At 37.3% G+C, this 17,973-nt stretch overlaps 1 protein-coding gene across 17 annotated transcripts in view; it reads right to left on the minus strand.

The window, feature by feature from the left end:
- Positions 1-17,973, minus strand: part of BPTF (bromodomain PHD finger transcription factor) — a 144,327-nt gene that overhangs the window by 17,121 nt on the left and 109,233 nt on the right. For 12 of the 17 annotated variants that reach the window (XM_087441439.1, XM_087441448.1, XM_087441447.1 and 9 more), the window contains 6 exons: positions 13,246-13,463; positions 9,900-10,122; positions 8,235-9,157; positions 6,556-6,638; positions 6,038-6,263; positions 798-1,126 (listed from right to left, as the gene is read on the minus strand). In XM_087441439.1, coding sequence (XP_087297565.1) covers positions 798-1,126; positions 6,038-6,263; positions 6,556-6,638; positions 8,235-9,157; positions 9,900-10,122; positions 13,246-13,463 — 2,002 coding nt within the window. The remainder of the gene's footprint in view (positions 1-797; positions 1,127-6,037; positions 6,264-6,555; positions 6,639-8,234; positions 9,158-9,899; positions 10,123-13,245; positions 13,464-17,973) is intronic. The other 5 variants (XM_087441451.1, XM_087441450.1, XM_087441449.1 and 2 more) reach the window with 1 other exon arrangement.

Below are 17,973 nucleotides of genomic sequence, written 5' to 3' on the forward strand. Positions count from 1 at the left end.
ATTAATTTTGGCTTTAAAAAGCTGGACTACATTTAAACGCTCAAAATGGAAGCTAAATACTTAGTTGAATGAAAATAATGATAAAAAAATGAAACTACATTTATGGATTAGGGTCTCTAAAATCTTGTATTTTCACCAAATACAAGTCACAACTGTCAAAAACAGCTTCTAGCTGCCACGCTTATCAAATTTTTGAAGTCATACTTGAGGAATGGGTGAAAGGAACACTTTTTGTATTTTTCTGACCTTTGTCCCCAGTAAGAGTGGGAACTTTGACAAAAATAATATGAAGTTACAATATTCCAATACAAAAAACATAGAATTGCTTAAAATTAAACAATAAAATGCCAAAACCACTCAAACTCAAAACCTCTTGCACCATTCATATTCAGAGTGTCTAGGATTGAATGTGATCATAGGTTGTGAACAGATTCCAGAAAGGATACTCTCAACTTTGGGCAGTGATAATAACACACTTCCTTCTCCAGATAGCATTACTGATGGATTTGGAGTTAATCCAGAGAGAAGAGGAGAAAGCAAAGGAGCAACAGAAAGCTTGCTTTTGACAGAAAAGAATATGATGAAGGACAAACACAAATCATGAACACATGAAATAACAAATTTTTACTTTTCTAGTGTCCAGGTTAAGATATCAGATGCAAGACCACAGATGAAACATTATTATCTTAAACTATTTTCATTTACATTGCTACCAATATACTCATTTTCTTGAAAACTAGAAATTTAACAGCTAAACTTTGAAGAAAATAAACTAGAGCTCAGAAAGGTCTACTCACTTAGATTCATCGTAAGGCGTTTTACAGATACAGTAAAGCTTTGTGTCTTTCTTAGTTTCCTTTGAGGTAGTAGAGATCATTTTCTTCTTCTTGGACTTGGAGCTTGAGTCTCTTTCCTCTTCCCGCTTCCTCTTCTGGGAAGCAGCAGGCAGCGTGGCTGTGGCCGTGGCAGTGGCCAGTGGGCCCGAGTGCTGCGGGGGAGGTGGAGGTGGAGGCGAAGGCGGGGGGGCTGGAGGCGCAGGTGGCGCTGCAGGGGGGGTGGCAGCCACTGCTGTGGCCTGCACCATGTCTTTTTCTTTCTTAATTTTCAGGTCTCTCTTCAGCTCTTCCTGTTGTCAATTAAAGACAATACGAGACTGTCATTTGACTTATGTAAACGCATGATCTGGCCAGAGGACATTACAATACCTCCCCCTGTCCAAGTGGCTCCATGGTTCAGCCGAATGTGAGAGAGTTTTCCTAATTCCAAACAAGAGTGTTGTTATTATACCTTAAACCCAATTAAAACAACTAGAAATAGAAAATGAAGATTACAAAACAACTAGAAAGCTGCTACTTATCTTCAAAGGAGATCTGACGGAAAGATGAGCAAATGTCTAAAAAGAATATCCCCTCCCAGCTTGCCCTTGTCGTGCTTATTTCAATTGTCGCTTAGGACGTGATTTTAAGGGTCCTCACCCACTGGCTGCTTTCTTCTGGCTGCTCTCCTTCTGTGTCCTTAGAGTGAGACTGAACATGATACTCAAAATGTGGTCTAACCAGCCCCAAGCAGAATGAGAGACAGATTTGCCTTCTTGCATACTAATGCTCCTATGTCTAGAATTTAAGACTGCAGGGAGAGCTATTTTCTTAATACAGATTTTGCCATAAATTAAAATACTTTTTTTCACGTGAAATATTTTATAGACACACCTCTGCTACCTAGTGCTACCACTTATTCTTAGAAATGATGATTAAAGAAAACTGTATTTCCCTAGAGAAAAACCACTGTGATTGGCAACTACGAACAAACTTAGTGTAAATAAATCATAGCTATGACCAAGCCCTTAAATATCACAAAAATCCTAACAAATAAACCTGAATGGTCCTGGTTTAACGATTAAGAGAGTCTAGACAGTCTTGCAAGTGAGAAGATAAGCTCTGTAGACTATTCAATAGCCCTTCTTCACTTAAGAAGTCTGAACTTCTTTCTAGGGAAGAAAGTAAATCTTGAGTTTCACTTTCCTAATTAATATGTGTTTATAACATAATGAGATGATTTTTAGGAAAATCAAGATCATCAAGACTGTATAGTGGGCACAAACTTTGATCCCCCCTTCAAGAAGATACTAATGACAGTAAAATATACAAAAGAGAAACGACATGGCCATGCTTGAATAAGATATAAATGTCTCTAAGGAGCAGAAACACAAAACTGTGAACGGGGTAGGCTCCAGACATAGAGCTGGAAAGTGATGGCCCAACAGGAACGGTTTCTGCAGGAGGAGACTCAACACTCTTCGTGCGAGCTGGGTAACAAGAGCAGGCTCCCTGCAGGATGTGAAGGTTGGATGGGGTACGGTGGGCGTCAAGAGCGGAAACAAAAACAAAACTCCTCTCACTTAGAACACCAAATGCAAAACCAAATGCAAAACATGTAATGTGAAAGAAGCAACCAACAAAATCAATAACTGAATCTGAATTCGCTCCAAATGAAATTAATTATATATAGAACAATTTCACAAAAACTTTATTGCATGTTATGTTTGAGATATTCAAAGAGCTAAATGAAGGTCTAAGTGCTATTAAAAAATGAGTAAGAAATTATTTTTCAAAAAGACAAAAAGGGGATGGAGGAAGGATGAAAAGGTGGAATACAGGGCATTTTTAGGCCAGTGAAACTATTCTGTATGATGCTGTAATGATTATTCTGTATTGCATAGGACACTATGGATCTGTCAAACACATAGAACTGTATAATAGAGAGAGCAAAACTTAATGTAAACTATGGACTTTAGTTAATAATAATGTATCAACATTGGCTTATCAATTGTAACAAATGTGCCACACTAATGCAAGAAGTTAATAATAGGAGAAACTGGGGGGGGCGGGGAGTATAAGAGAACTCTCTACTTTGTGCATATTTTTCTGTAAATGTAAAACTGCTCTAAAAAAATAAAGGCTGTTTAAAAAAAAGACAGGCAGAAATGACTTAAGAACAGGTAGATGTAAAGGACTAATCACATATCTTGAAAATAAAAATAAAATCATTAGAATTAAAAATTATTTTTAAAATATGCTAGTATATATACATTTGAATGTTGTCCTTTAAAGCAAATTATCTTAGCAATAAATTCTGAATTAAAATAATGCTGAACATTTTCTTTCTTAAAGTTTAATTTTTCTTCCTCATTAGATAATACACCATAATTGCACAACAGAATATTTATAGTAGTAATAACATTTTTAACTGGCTGCATAGTGTATTGAATGCAGAAAAATGTTTAGTAAATGTAGTCTCCAGTGTGATTCTGTTTTTGTATAAAATGTGTTTATATATGAATACATGTATTAAAAATAATGTATACAGATTATTTTTAGTTGTTGGCCAAGGCAATTGCTTTGAAAGACATCTGAATGTACATGTACATGTCCAGTTTATTTATTTATATATAAAGGATATAGACTACAAATATCTCCCCACTCCGCAGACTATGGAGTGGGAAGAGTGTGTGACACACCTTAAATGTTAAACAAATACTTGCTAAGTGAATTGAATGAATATATCACATTATATATACTATTCTGCAACCTGCATTTTTCATTCAAGAATTTATCATTGAGAATTTTCCCCTAAAATTAAAAACAAAAAAGCACCAATCCTACCCTAGCCATTTTGTTAAAATGGCAGTCCATTGTGTGGACACTCCAAAACGTATTTAATCCAGTGGTTCTCAGCTGAGGGTGGTACTGGTAGTGTTTGAAAATGTATTTGGATGGGACAAGGTCATTTTTTTGGTGGTTACAATGAAGGGGATGCTACTAGCATTTGGTACCTGATGCTTAACTTCCTACAGTGTGTAAAAAACCGGCCTGTTGAAAGGGCCCAAAGTGCTCCTGTCGAGAAGCACTGATGACCAATCTCTTCTTTTTGGACTATAGGCCGATTTCAAATTTTTGTCATTATTAACATTTATTCTATCTTTGTTCATATATCATACCTAATTGTTTCTTAGATGAATTTCTAGAAGTGAAATTATGGATCAAAGAGTATCCACATCTTAGAGTCTTTTGATACATACTGATGAAATGTTCTCTAGAAAGATAGCATTTTCTTTTCTTTCATTAATAGTTAGGTTGAATATCTTTTTATATGTTTATTGGTATTTGGCCTTTTTTTTGCTGGGGAAGACTCGCCCTGAGCTAACATCTGTTGCTAATCTTCCTCTCTCTTTTTTACCCCCCTCCCCAAAGCCCTGGTATATAGTTGTATATTCTAGTTGTAAGTTCTTCTACTTCTTCTATGTGAGCTGCCGTCACAGCATGGATACTGACAGACAAGTGGTGTGGTTCTGTGCCCAGGAACTGAACTCAGGCCACGAAAGTAGAACATGCCAAACTTTTTTTTTTTTATTTTTCCCCCAAAGCCCAAGTAGATAGTTGTATGTCATAGTTGCACATCCTTCTAGTTGCTGTATGTGGGACACGGCCTCAGCATGGCCGGAGAGGCAGTGCGTCGGTGCGCGCCCGGGATCCGAACCCGGGCCGCCAGCAGCAGAGCACGCGCACTTAAGCGCTAAGCCACGGGGCCAGCCCTAGAACATGCCAAACTTTAAACACTAGGCCATCAGGGCTGGCTCAGTATTTGGCATTTTTAAATTTGAAAACTGCTTTTGTGTTTTACACATTCTTCTACTAGAGTCTTCTTTTTTATTATTTATTTTATACCTTTATTGAGGTATAATTGACAAGTAAAATGGTAACATATTTAAAGCATACATTGTAGTGATTTGATATATGTATATACTGTGAAAGGCTTCTCCTCATCTAATTAATCAATGTTCGTCTTTTTCTTATTAAGAGCTCTTTAAATTTTAGAAATACTAATTCTGCCATAAATGTTACTAACATTTTTTTCTGTTATCTGTTTTTCAATGTTGTTTATAGTATCTGTTTTCCTACACAATTTTTTTTCTTCTTATGTCATCAAATCTCTCTTTTCCCTTTGTGGTATTTGGAATTTGTAATGCTTAGGAGCGGTTTTCTCTACTCCAAGATTATAAAAATGACAATCATGTTTTATTATTTTTGTGGTTATTATATTAAAATTTTTATATGAAATGTATCTTAATTTGAGGTGGGAGATGGTATTTTAGATATTCTGTTGCTTCTGTGAATTGGCTCTTTTGTTTATTACACCTTGACAATGGTTATAGTCTCGATATTTATCCAGTTAAGTGACTACCTTACTGAATTCTCTCATAAATTAAAAAAATTTTTCTTATGGGGTTTTGATATAATAATCATATCATATGCAATAACAATTTTATCTTCTTTCTTTTTTTCTTGGCTTAACACATTAGCTAGAATTTCCAGAGATGTTAAATAATAATGATTTTTGGCACTGTTGACTGGTTTCTGACTTTAGTGGGAAGATCTCTAACGTCTCAGACTTATGTGTAATGGTTATTGGGCTCATCAATATTTTCTTAATGTTTCTCACCTTCTTAAAATATAAGCCACTTTTAGGGATGCTTTAGACAGCCTACTTCTCTTTTAAAAAGCTGTCTAAATATGTATGACTAGATGTCTTCTTCCACTTTTCAAAAAATTCCCTAAGCAAGCATAGGATTAGCAACGCCTGCAGGATCGGTTACAGATCAAGGAAGAAATTTGGTCTTATTTAATGGGCACACTTTGTTTTTCATTCTTTCAACATTATTTCAGTTTCTCTGTAAGAAACTTGACTCCTGATAAGTTTTGGAAAGACTGTGGCATAGACAACAAAAGCTATTCCCAAGAGAGTTCTCAAATATTTTAATCAATAGACTAATCCCTTAGAGATTACAATATACATTTAAAAATATAAAATCTCTGTCTTGTTTCAAAAGACATGTGTCCCACTGCTTTTTACTCTATGTACAAAGATGCAAATGTCAGAAAACAAGCTGAAATTTTAAGCTTAACCAAAGTTTCAAGGGAAAAAGAAGAAAATTAGATGCTAAACATTGGACACAGGAAGAAAGGAAATACCTTCTTACCTGCACCTCGATTTGTAGATCTTTGTCCAGGAGGGCTCTCTTTCTCAGTATCTCAGCTTTGAGTTGCTCTTTGTGTTTGAAGAGCAGTGCAGAGAGCTTGGTAGCATTCTGCTTGCTACGTTTCTGTTCCACGCTCTCTTCGCGCTTCCGTTTTTTGGCTGCCTGTTTTTCTTCTTTATCTATCTTATCCAAAATATACTTCATCACCTGGTTACAGACAATCATTCTAGAGAGAAATATACAACCTATGTAATGCTGGGCATTTCACTCTGAAAGGCTTAAGACATGATTTTTCTACGTCTCTACAGTTGATATACAAACTTTCTGACTGGAAAGCTTCCAAGAGTCATTCACACCAGTTATAAGCACCTATTAGTACCATGTGTTCTCATTTAATGAACTTCAAAATCAAGATAAAAAACCATAAACTCAGAACTCCTGTGTGTGTGCATGCTAAAGAGAAGAGACCTACATCCAGTGAGACCCTGCGTTCCCAGGTTAGAAACAGTTCTCCCTACCTTTGATTCTCTTCTCTTTCAGCTGGAGTCATGGTCTTTTTCTGTTTTAAATGTTCTATTACAGCATTATGCTTCATCACCACCTTCAGGACAGAACAAAATCCAAAAACGTATATTTTATAATGACTACAAATTGGTACACAGATAAAAGTAGAAATCTGAGCATATGTATATGTTTCCCAAAGAAATTCTAAGAATTTTATATCATAATACAAATAAAATTAGAGCTACCATACGGCCTGGGTGCTTAGCATGTACCGGGTACCGTGCTAAGGTAAACATTTGACGTTACCTCATTTATTCCTCATACTAACACTGGAAAGTAGGGATGATTTTATAAATGAGATAAAGAAATTAACCAACTTGTTTGAGATTAAATAAGTCATACAGCTGTAATTTTAACCCAGATACCATTCTCCAAAGGGCAGGTTTTTAACATTATGCTCTCTTCCCAGGCATTAATTTTAAAGATTCTCCACCTTCATCCTGCCTTGTATAGAGATTAGGGTAAAGACATACACTGTAATAATTCCCAATTTATAGACTATATAGTAGTAAAAGCTGGGTAAAAATGAATTTTAACAAATTATGTATGATGTCAATTTTAAAAGAATATTACCATACATGTTTAAAGTCCTTTTGCTGTTTAAAAAGTGCTTCTAAAACAATATTGTATTATAATCATCAAACTTGCTAAGAGACTAGATCTTAAGTATTCCAATCACTAAAAAGAAATGACAATTACCTGACATGACAAAGGTGCTAATTATCGCAACAATAACAATCATATTACAATTTATAAATGTATCAAATCAACATGTTGTACACCTTAAATTTACATAACGTTTTATGTCAAATATATTTTAATAAAAAATAAAATAGAAGTGCTTCTTCATATATGACCTCCTTTAATCATTATAATAATCTTGTGTGGCTGGAAAAAGAGGGAGATTTAATGAGGATGTAGCTCAGGGGAGGTGAGTGAGTTTCATGGACTGTGAATGGGAGACCCAGGAACTGACCACAGGTCTCATGATTTGGGAACACTTGAAATCCACACTCATAATCCTGACAAGTGCTGAGCGGTGCACGCTGTAGATGCAAAGAACGTTTTCTCCAGTAATGCTACAGGATGTTAAACTTGTGACTTCATTTTAGGTAGAATAATTCTAACTCATCTAAATTGCCTTCACTAAGATGCTACTGTATGATGCCACTTTGTATTTAAGCTATGGAATAATAGTATTTAAATCTTTTTTATAAAGGTGAGGCTAGAAATGCAAATGAGTTTAATCTGTCTATAATTTGCTTAGCCTACATGCAAACAAAGGAATGACAACTGCAAATAATAACTTCAAACAAACTGCTATGATGCTTGAAGTGACTTTAAAACTTAAACTTTCAAGTTTTGTATTAATGATACTTAAACTCCTAACTCCATTCTTCCGATCTTCGTTCTCTCCAAATACAGGTGGTTTTTCTACTGTTTATATCCCACAAAGAGTTCCAAACTGTACTAAGTCATTCGGTACTTTTGGGTCAATCCAGTGCTGCTTCTACATGGAAACACCAGTGACTTCTGTCTCATTTAGGAAATCTAAGACAACCAGACACTACGTCTAATGCACAGCACAATAATTCAAGCTACTGAACATGCTGCTTTTACTTAATAACTTTACCTGTTTCTGAATGATTTCACTTTGATTAGAAGCTTGGAGGGTGTGTTCCCGCTTAATTTCTATCTGTTGCTGTTTCTTCTTTTGCTGCTGATCCCTGAGTTGCTGAACCCTTTGCAACTGCTCTTGCACACTGGCTGCCTGCACTGTAACCACATTTTGAATCTGGTGAGTCTGCACAGGACTGCTTTGCTGAATTTGAATAGGTAACTGGAGTTTGATTTGCTGGGGCACACCACCTTGCTGAGCCTGTATCTGAGCCACAACCTGCGACTGGATCTGAGAGAGAACCTGGACTTGTTGTTGCAGCTGAGGCACAGCAATGACTTGGGGCTGTGGCTGCTGTATTTGTAGCTGAGGACGGGATGGGGATGAAACAGTAACTTGACTTAACGTTTGTCCTGATGAAAGAGTTTGAGTTGAAGACTGTACCTGGGGTTGTGATTGTGGCTGGCCCTGGGAAGGTATCTGAAGAGATGTATGTGGTTGAATTGGAATCGGTTGTGAGGTTGTAGTCTGGACCTGGGATTGCTGTCCAGGAGACACCTGGGATGGAGTTGATGGACGTATTCGAGTCTGTGGTGGACTGTGGACGCGAGCAGGAGACTGTCCTTGGGCATTACTCTGAGGCTGACACTGTACTGCAACCTGGGGTTTGGATGACTGAGCTTGGGTGGGTTGTGCTTCAGAAGGGACATGGGATGCAACAGTTGTTTGGGACTGAACTTCAGGCTGAGTCTGAACTTCAGGCTGAGCTGGGGACTGGGGCTGGGTTTGGGGCTGGGGCTGGGGCTGAGCTGAAGGCTGAGCAGTCTGTGGCTGGGCTTCCGGAGGACTCACACTTGATGACTGAGCTGGTGGCAAGGTTTTGGCTTGTTGCACCTGCGTTGGGGGTGATAATTTACTCTGCTTTTGTTCACTTGTACCTGTGAAAAAGAAAGACCAAATATTTCTATTACTCGAGAACATAAGACCATGGTTAAAGAAGAATTTGAAGGAGATTTTCTAAAGGTGAAAAATCTGCATTTCAGTATAGAAGATCGATGCCTTAGAAACACTCCATTTAGACACACTTGGGTTAGGACTCTCCTAAACTGGGGAGTGTGGGTCCTGGTTCCTGGCCACCCTCTTGCACACTCTGCTAACTCTCCAGAGGGCTGGCTTCCAAAGCAAGGCACAGTCTCTGGAAATCGGCCAGGTCTTCTGGCCCAGGCTAACGGCAACCCTCATTTTACTCCTATGGAGTGGTGGCAGTTAGCCACAGGAGCTTGCAGTAAGAGGCTAACAAAGTGGTTCTGGACCTGCAGCTCTCAACTGTACGTTATGAGCTGGATATATCCACCCTCCGTGAGATCACCTCTATGACTCAATCAGTGCCTATAAGGCTTGGAAAAGACTAAGTGTGGGCATCGTTACCAAAAAAATATCCACATTTTTTTGATGTCTTCCCCAACCCTTCAACGTTCTTTATGGGGGGATGGCGGTAACAGGGAATCTGTAAGAACAAGAGATCTTGTCGAGATCTTGTGAGGCTGACCAATCAGCTGTAAAGCTCACTGGCTTGAGGCATATCCTCCCAAAGATAAGCCCTGGTCCTCCTGTCCCCCCTGTTAGCCCAGCAACTTGCAGGAATAACACGCAGCCTTTATGATAGACCCCAAGTTCTACCTGCTGCTGTAGTGGAAACAGTGGTGGTGGTGGTGCTGGCTGCTGTGGCTGTTGTGGCCAATGGGGTAAAGAGGAATCGCTGAACAGTGCCATTTGGCATCGCAGCTTGCATCAGCTGCTGTCCTGGACCAGGAAGTACAGACACCCCTTGAGGTATCAGCTGCAACTGTCCAGTAGTTTGACCTTGTCCTTGAATTACTACTGTCAAACCTTGATTGCCACCCTATGGAAAAAACACATAACACACAAACAGTGTTCACAGCATCAATCTGTAAGTATATCATTTTTTTTTAATATTTTTTTATTGATGTTTTAATTGTAAGTATATCATTTTTATGTTGAAAAGATCCTTTAATACAACGAAAATACACATTTGAATGTCTATGGAATGGCACCAGGAGGAATTCAGATAAGGTAAAATAAGAATATTTATTTAAAAAGACTGATGTTGTTTAGTGGAAAAAACAGGAACAATGCAGAATGCCAGTCTAAGCTCTCCAAATGGACAGCCAGGTCTCTGTCTACAAGTAACATCACTCCTCCATATCTAAATTTCCCAATCTATAAAATAAGGGCATTATAGTGAATGACTGAGGTCTCCACAAAATTCTGATTTCCAGTTATATTATTTTACAATTTTCAAAGCATCTTTATTCATACTGCCTCATTTGATTTTCAGAATGGACTTGTGACTCTGTAGAATAGGGAGAGAAAATATTACTATAATCTTATTTCCAATTAAGAAACTCAGGTTAGAAAGTTCAGGTCCCCTGCCCAAAGTTAGAGACCAAGTTAAAGGTGAGATAAAAGGAGGAACCCAGGTCTCCTAGTTTTGTTTTTTTCAGTATGTACCAAATTTCCTATGGTGTGTGTTTGTGTGCGCTCAAGTATAAAAAGCTTAGGGTTTTAGACACGGAATGCAAATACCAAGTCAGGAGGGCCACTAATGTCTGAGGAGTTATCAAAATGGAGACTAGCAACTAAAAACTCCGTATGTACTGCTTCTTCTTACTTATGTCCAGGACTTAAACCTTAACTACCAGGAGAATTAGAAAGCAAAAGTAAAAACAACCCACTCCAAATTCCCAATAGCCAAAACTGACACTACAAAGTTCATGTACTATTACTAAGCTCCATTTTACTCATGAGTCCCTTACATACTCTTGCTTTTCTAAAATATGTTTTGTGTACATTCAAAAATACATAAAACACTAAGTTTAAAGAAGAATTATAAAGTGAACATCTATAAAGCCAGCACTCAGGTCATCACTGCCAGTATCAGAGAAGCCCCCGATGTGACCTGCTCTGATCTTAATTCCCTTCCTTTCCCCTAGAAGTAACCACTATTCTCACTGTTATGATAACATCACATTTCTTCACAGTGCTACTAATTAGGTATAGATTTATAGGGCCACAGGCTCACAACTTCAGGTGCACCGTCCACAAAAAATATGATAGGAATGGTGCCCTCTCCAAGGTAAACAATGTAGCAGCCTTGTATCTCTCCACAATACAGCTAGTTTTGCCTGTTTCTGAATGTGATGCAAATGAAAGCCTAATGTAAGTTTGTTACATAGCTCAACAGTGTAGTTCTGTGTGGCTGTAGTTTATCTTCATTGCTGCAGGAATGTTCCACCAATTTACTTACCTAATTGATTGTAGATAGACATTTGGGTTGTTCCCAGTTTTTGACTCTTATGAACAATGTTGCTATGAATATTCACGTCCATTATCCTGGTGCTCACATGAACAAGAACTACTCTAGGAAATAGACCTAGAAGGAGAACTACTGGGACCTGGGGCATGCAATCTTCAACTTTGCTAGATAATGTCTAGGAGTTTTCCAGAATGGCTAAGCCAATTTATACTACTACCAGTTGTGCATGAGAGTTCATTCTGCTTCACGTCTTTGCTAACTCTTGATTTTGTCCAACATTTTAATTTATAACAATCTCTTAGGTATATGGTTTTAATATGCATTTCCCTTTTTACTAATAAAGTTCAGCAGTTTTTTTGATTTTTGGATATTTCGAATTCTTTTGCCCTCCAGTTTGTTTGCCCTTTTTTTTTCTTGAGCTATTGGATTTTTTGCTTCTTGACTTATAGTAATTCTTCATGTACGCTGGATAACAATCCTTGGTTGGTTGTATTTATATCTTCTCTTATTCTTCTCATGCTCTCTTATAATGTTTGATGAACTGAAGTTCTTATTTTTAATGCAGTTGAATTTATAACTCTTTTCGTTTTAGTGTTTTTTGTGTGTTTAAGAAAGCTTTTCCTACCCTGAGGTTATGAAGATTTTCTTCTATCTTAGCTTCTGAAAGTATCATAGTTTTGCCTTTCACAGTTAGGACTTTTATCCTCCTGGGATTGAGTTTATGAGTGAGATAGTGGTCCAATCTCATGTTTTCCCATATACACTCAACTGTCCCAGCACCATTTACTCAAAAGTCTGTCCTTTCCTCAATAATCTGCAATGCCACCTCTATCATATAACAAATGTCCACATATGCATGAGTCACTTTCTGGACTCTTTACTGTTCCGTTGGTCTATCTAACCTTGTGTCTGTACCTTACTGTATTAATTAGTGAAGCATTATATTAAGTTTTGATATCAGGTTATCACATAGGGCAAATCCTAGTCTTTAAAAGTGTTATAGCTATTGATCCTTTGCAGTTCCATATAATTTTTAAAAATCAGTTTGCCAAGTTCCACAAAAACATCTCTTGGGATTTTGATGGGAACTGCATTCCATCAATTGATTAGTATTGGAAGAACTGATAACAATATTGAGTCTTGCAAGAAAGCTAAAGCTTAACGTACTCAAATTTTATTTTTCCCGTGGAAATTGGCCAACTAATAAAATTTTGGTAGTTAAAAGGGTTATCCACGTCACTGTCATAGCTCACCATCTAAGGAGTCTAGACAGTTGAGGTTTACTATATCTTGCCTGTAAGAAGTATTTTTGTTTGACTCGAGGAAGCAGCCATTTCTTAAAATAAGTACATTTTTAAACTTTTTTTTTTTTTTTGGCTGAGGAAGATTCGCCCTGAGCTAACATCTGTTGCCAATTTTCCTCTTTTTGCTTGAGGAGGATTTGCCCTGAGCTAACATCTGTGCCAATCTTCCTCTATTTTATATGAGGGTTGCCACCACAGCATGGCCACTGACAAGTGGTGTAGGTCCATGCCCGGGAACCAAACCCAGGCTGAAGCGGAGCGCACTGTACTTAACCACTAGGCCATGGGGCCAGCCCTTAAACCCCTGAAAATAAGTACATTTTTAAACTTATAGGAAGAATAAATAAGATCACCTCTAAAGTTAAAATGAAGTCATGGTACTTACGTGGCCCTGTGTTAACTGAGTGAGTTGAGCCATGGTAAGCTTCACCTGTCCTTGTTGGGGGCGAGGGGGTTGTGAGGCTGAAGACTGTAGATTTGCAGTGGATGTTCCTGAAGTTAATCCTTTCTGCCCAGGTGCTGAGGAAACTGCATTAGGGGCAGAGATTGCGGTGGAAACAGGCTGCCCTCTGATGATCTGAGTTACCACTTGTTGAGGAGCACCTACATAAACAGCAAAACATTACGAATGCTTATATGCCCTTAACAGAATTTTGAGTTGAAATATTGTTCAATACTGCAGATGAATATACTCTTTTCATTTTTCAAAAAGACTTATGGGAGGCCGACAACCCAAGCATGGATTCAGTCATATACCCACACCCAAAGGACCCACTGGGTTGTCAGTGAGCCTGTTTTCACTCAGCTCACTGACAACCATTCTCCAGTTCCCGCTTTCTGTAGTAGAGTGAGAAAACAATTAATATTCTCCCTATGAGTCTAAAGCCAAGATGTCAATAGGGAAGACAGAAGAAAATATGTAAAATATACCATTTATAAGGCTGCCTTTCCTTAGGAGTATAATATCAAAAATAAGATGATAATCTAATACACAGTTAATTCATGTGAATTTTAAACAAAACATACAGAAACTGGAATATTCTGGGCCAACTACATTTATAAATGAGCACTTCTTATTGCTATTTGCCAGAAGTTTGGGAGAACCAGGAGGGCAAGGACCACTACATCCTGAAAGCTGGGCAAAGTGCTCACAGAATGCCTCCATTGTTCCTGTTCAATAAACATCTACTGAATAAGTGAAGTTTAATTGGAATGGCTCTATAGTCTTTTAGAAATTTCCATTTTTCATTAAACTTACTCAAACGGGAACAGGTGGAATTTTTTCCCCTGTGGAACAGTTGCTAAGAGTAATTATTTGGTAACTAATTTTAATTTACAATGTCCTATTTCATTATTACTCAGTGAATAACATCCCATTTCTGAAGTTTTGTATTCACTTCCTGTTTCTCCTTCTGTGAATATATCCATATTTCTGTGTATATTTCTTTTAGTGACTGTTTTTTTTTGCGGGGGGAAGATCTGCCCTGAACTAACATCTGTTGCCAATCTTCCTCGCTCTCTTCCCCCCACCCCCAAAGCCCCAGTAGATAGTTGCTTATTCTAGTTGTAGGTCCTTCTAGCTCTTCTATGTGAGCTGCTGCCACAGCATGGCTACTGACAGATGAGTGATGTGGTTCCATACCCAGGAACCAAACCCAGGCCGCCAAAGCAGAGCACACCAAACTTGAAGCACTAGGTCATCAAGGCTGGCTCTAATAACTGGTATTTAATATTACTGCATATGTATAAAACTGAACCTATTTTGAAATTTAGAATAGTTTCCTTTTCTCTTTTTTAAAATAAATGCCTTGGTGAAATCCTTGCTTATAAATTTTTATGTGCCTCTAATTATTTCCTTAGAATAAACACCCCCACCAGCACCCCTAAAACATTACTGGGTTTATAGTAGGAACACAGTACTCAATTGAATTTTAGAAAAGTTATACCAATTCACACTCCCACCACTGAGTGCCCATTTCACTGAACCCTTGCTAACACCAGGTATCATCACTAAAGTAAAATATTCCAGCCATCAGAAATAGTATAATAGGACCACCGTGTCTGAATTTCTTCAGTTACTATAGAGGGTCAGCATTTGTGAACTCTCTCCATGCTCTGTCTATTCCACTACTTTTCTTACTTATTTATAGTTGCTTTTTATAGATTAAAGATATAAATTACAGATAGGTATTTTTCCTACTTTGCTGCCTGCTTTTAAATTTTATTTATTTTTAAGCCTATAAAAGGTTTTTTAAATGTGGTGGGGGGTTTTTTTGGCTTTAATTATTGCTTTTAAAATTTTTCTGCATTCTCTAATCAGACATGTCTTCCCAAGTATGTCCTCAGTCATGGCGTATGTTGGCAGAGGTCTATTTTCCCCCCAAAGCATAAACTGATTATTCCAGTATCATAAATGGATAAATCTAGTCTTTCTCTCCTGACTCAAAATGACACCTTTGTCATAACTGCAAATTCTCACATATAATGCCTCTTTAATTGCTTCTACTGGTCTAGTTTCCTTTGGTGTCACTCTCCTAATTCTGGTGGCTTATAAAAGGCTTCAATAACTGGCAGTGCAAGTTTTCCCTCATTACTCTTTCTTCTTAACTTTTCTTGGTTATTCTCATTCACTTATTCTTCAAGATAAATTGAAAAACAGTACGGCATGCATAGTCAAGTGCTTTAATTAGAGAACTTCTGGACCCCAACACTATGTCCTTGTACTGTGGTTCAAGGGACAATGCATGAAAAGTTTTTTAGTTGATTATCTGGTACTGATACTGTGTCATCATAAACACAGATGGATAAAAGGGTTGGTATCAATTGATTATACGATGGTCATTCAGACAATCCCCGATATGTATGTGTCAATTTATTTTTAGATTATCACCAAAACGCAAATTAATAATTTTCAGATTATATCCTGGGAGTCTGCGAATTCCACTTTGGGAAAGGCTAGCGTGGTGGTAGGAAAAGGGATAAGTTGATCTGTGCCAACCCACCTGCCGTCCACACCTCTCTGACCACAATTCCTATATGACTCTTCTTGTCTTCACTGGGCCCCCACCAGTCCCATCGGCCACCCTGCTTTTCCTTCCACACACCAGACTTCACACTTTTCCTTCATACTCATATGTGAAGCTACAGAATCACATATGCAAATCAAACACATAACTGCAGCTACATAAAGCATTAGGGAACAAAGGCTCTATACATCTAGAGTACTATCTTGCAATTTGCCAAATTTTTCAGTTTTCTAAGTGTATGACCATTTATCATCTATAAATTTTTTTTATCCTTTACATTAGTCTTATCTTTTCTTTTAGTTACCTGCCTAATTGACAGCTATTTTTAAACGGGAATATTGAATTTTATCAATTGTCCCTGTAGCATTAACTGACATAATAAACCATACTTTGTTTTCTGGGGTAAATCCTGCTGAGGCATTAGAAGACTGCCTTTAAAAACAAAACAAAACAAAACAAAACTATGCCATGTTTCACCTTAGAATTGTGCTAAATTTGTAAAATGAATGGGAAAGATTTAATCTTTTCTTCCCCCTATGCCCTGGAACTATTTTTTTCTTTTTTTTGTGAGGAAGATCAGCCCTGAGCTAACATCCGATGCCAATCCTCCTCTTTTTTTGCTGAGGAAGATTGGCTGGGCTAACACCCGTGCCCATCTTCCTCTACTTTATATGGGACGCCGCCACAGCATGGCTTGACTAGTGGTGTGTCGGTGCGTGCCCAGGATCCGAACCTCTGAACCCAGGCCTCCGCAGCAGATCACGCACACTTAACTGCTGGCGCCACCAGGCCAGCCCCTGGAGCTATTTTTTGATAAGAAGGAAATTATTTGTTTCCTAACCATTTCAAAGAATTTTACTTGTCAAACCATGAGCATGAGGTCTGGAATTTCTTTTTGTAGGTAATGCTATGGCAACTTTCCAAATTTCTTTCCTTGATATGATTCATTGAGACTTGAAATTTATAAGCATAGAATATAATTATGCTTCATCATTCAAATAGATTTAGTTCCTGAGTTTGGATAGTGAGGATTCTTGAAGTCTTACCACAAGGTTACCTGTTCATAATTCTCTTTCAATTTAAAAAAGTTCATTCTATTTTTATAGTACTTTCTCATTCCTAATTCTGTAAACTAGCATTTTGTTCCCTTTTCTCAAGATTAGACTTGCAAAAGAATGGTTTATTTTAATAATATTTGCCTTTTCTGTTTTCTAATGGTTAATACTTGTATTTTTATTTTACTTCCTCTCTCCTTTTTTCATTTGACTTGTTTTATATATTTTTCTAATGTCTGATTAAGATTTAAGAATACGGATTTTTGGTCTATTCTGTTCACCAATGTATTTCACCTGCCTAAAATAGATGCTCAAATATTTGTTGAATGAATGAATTTGCCTCTGAGTTCAGATTTGGCAGCATGGCTTAACTGCTATTTGGTAATCTGTTTGTAATTACACATATGATGTTTCTTTAACCTAAAAGTTTCTTATAAGAATATACATTTTTAAATTTCCAAGCAAGTAAAGGTTATTAATACCTTAATATAAATTTCTAGCTTTACTTACTAAAAGAATGTGGCCTATACATATTCTACTTTTTGGAATTCATCAATGTTTTACCTATGACTTATTATATAACCAATTCCCTACAAATATTTAAAATTTGCCCATAAATATTTAAAACCAATATGTATTCCTGAAAGTACAAAAACTGATACACAGTCTGTTTCTGGTCTACTAGGCTTTTGTTAATCCTTCCTTGATTTCAAATAGTTTTTGCTTTATACACCTCAATGACATGTTACTTAGTTCATAAAGATCCCAGATTGCATCTGCATTGCAACCTTTATGTTTAAGCAATATAAAATGACCCTCTTTGTCCTATTTAATGCTTTTTGTAACACTGAATTCTACTCCATCCAATATTAGTAGAGTTATCCATGTGTTCCTCCTTCTCTCCTTTCTTCCCTCCCTCCTTTCCTCCTTTCTTTCTTTTGCCTTTATTTCACGTATCTTTGCCCATCTTTTTATTTTTTACCTTTTCGTGGTAATTTGATTTTAGGTATGTTTCTCATAAATGTATAATTG

The sequence above is a fragment of the Ceratotherium simum genome, chromosome 16 (genome assembly GCF_057802395.1).
Source record: "Ceratotherium simum simum isolate JZ-2026a chromosome 16, ASM5780239v1, whole genome shotgun sequence".
NCBI lineage: Eukaryota > Metazoa > Chordata > Mammalia > Perissodactyla > Rhinocerotidae > Ceratotherium > Ceratotherium simum.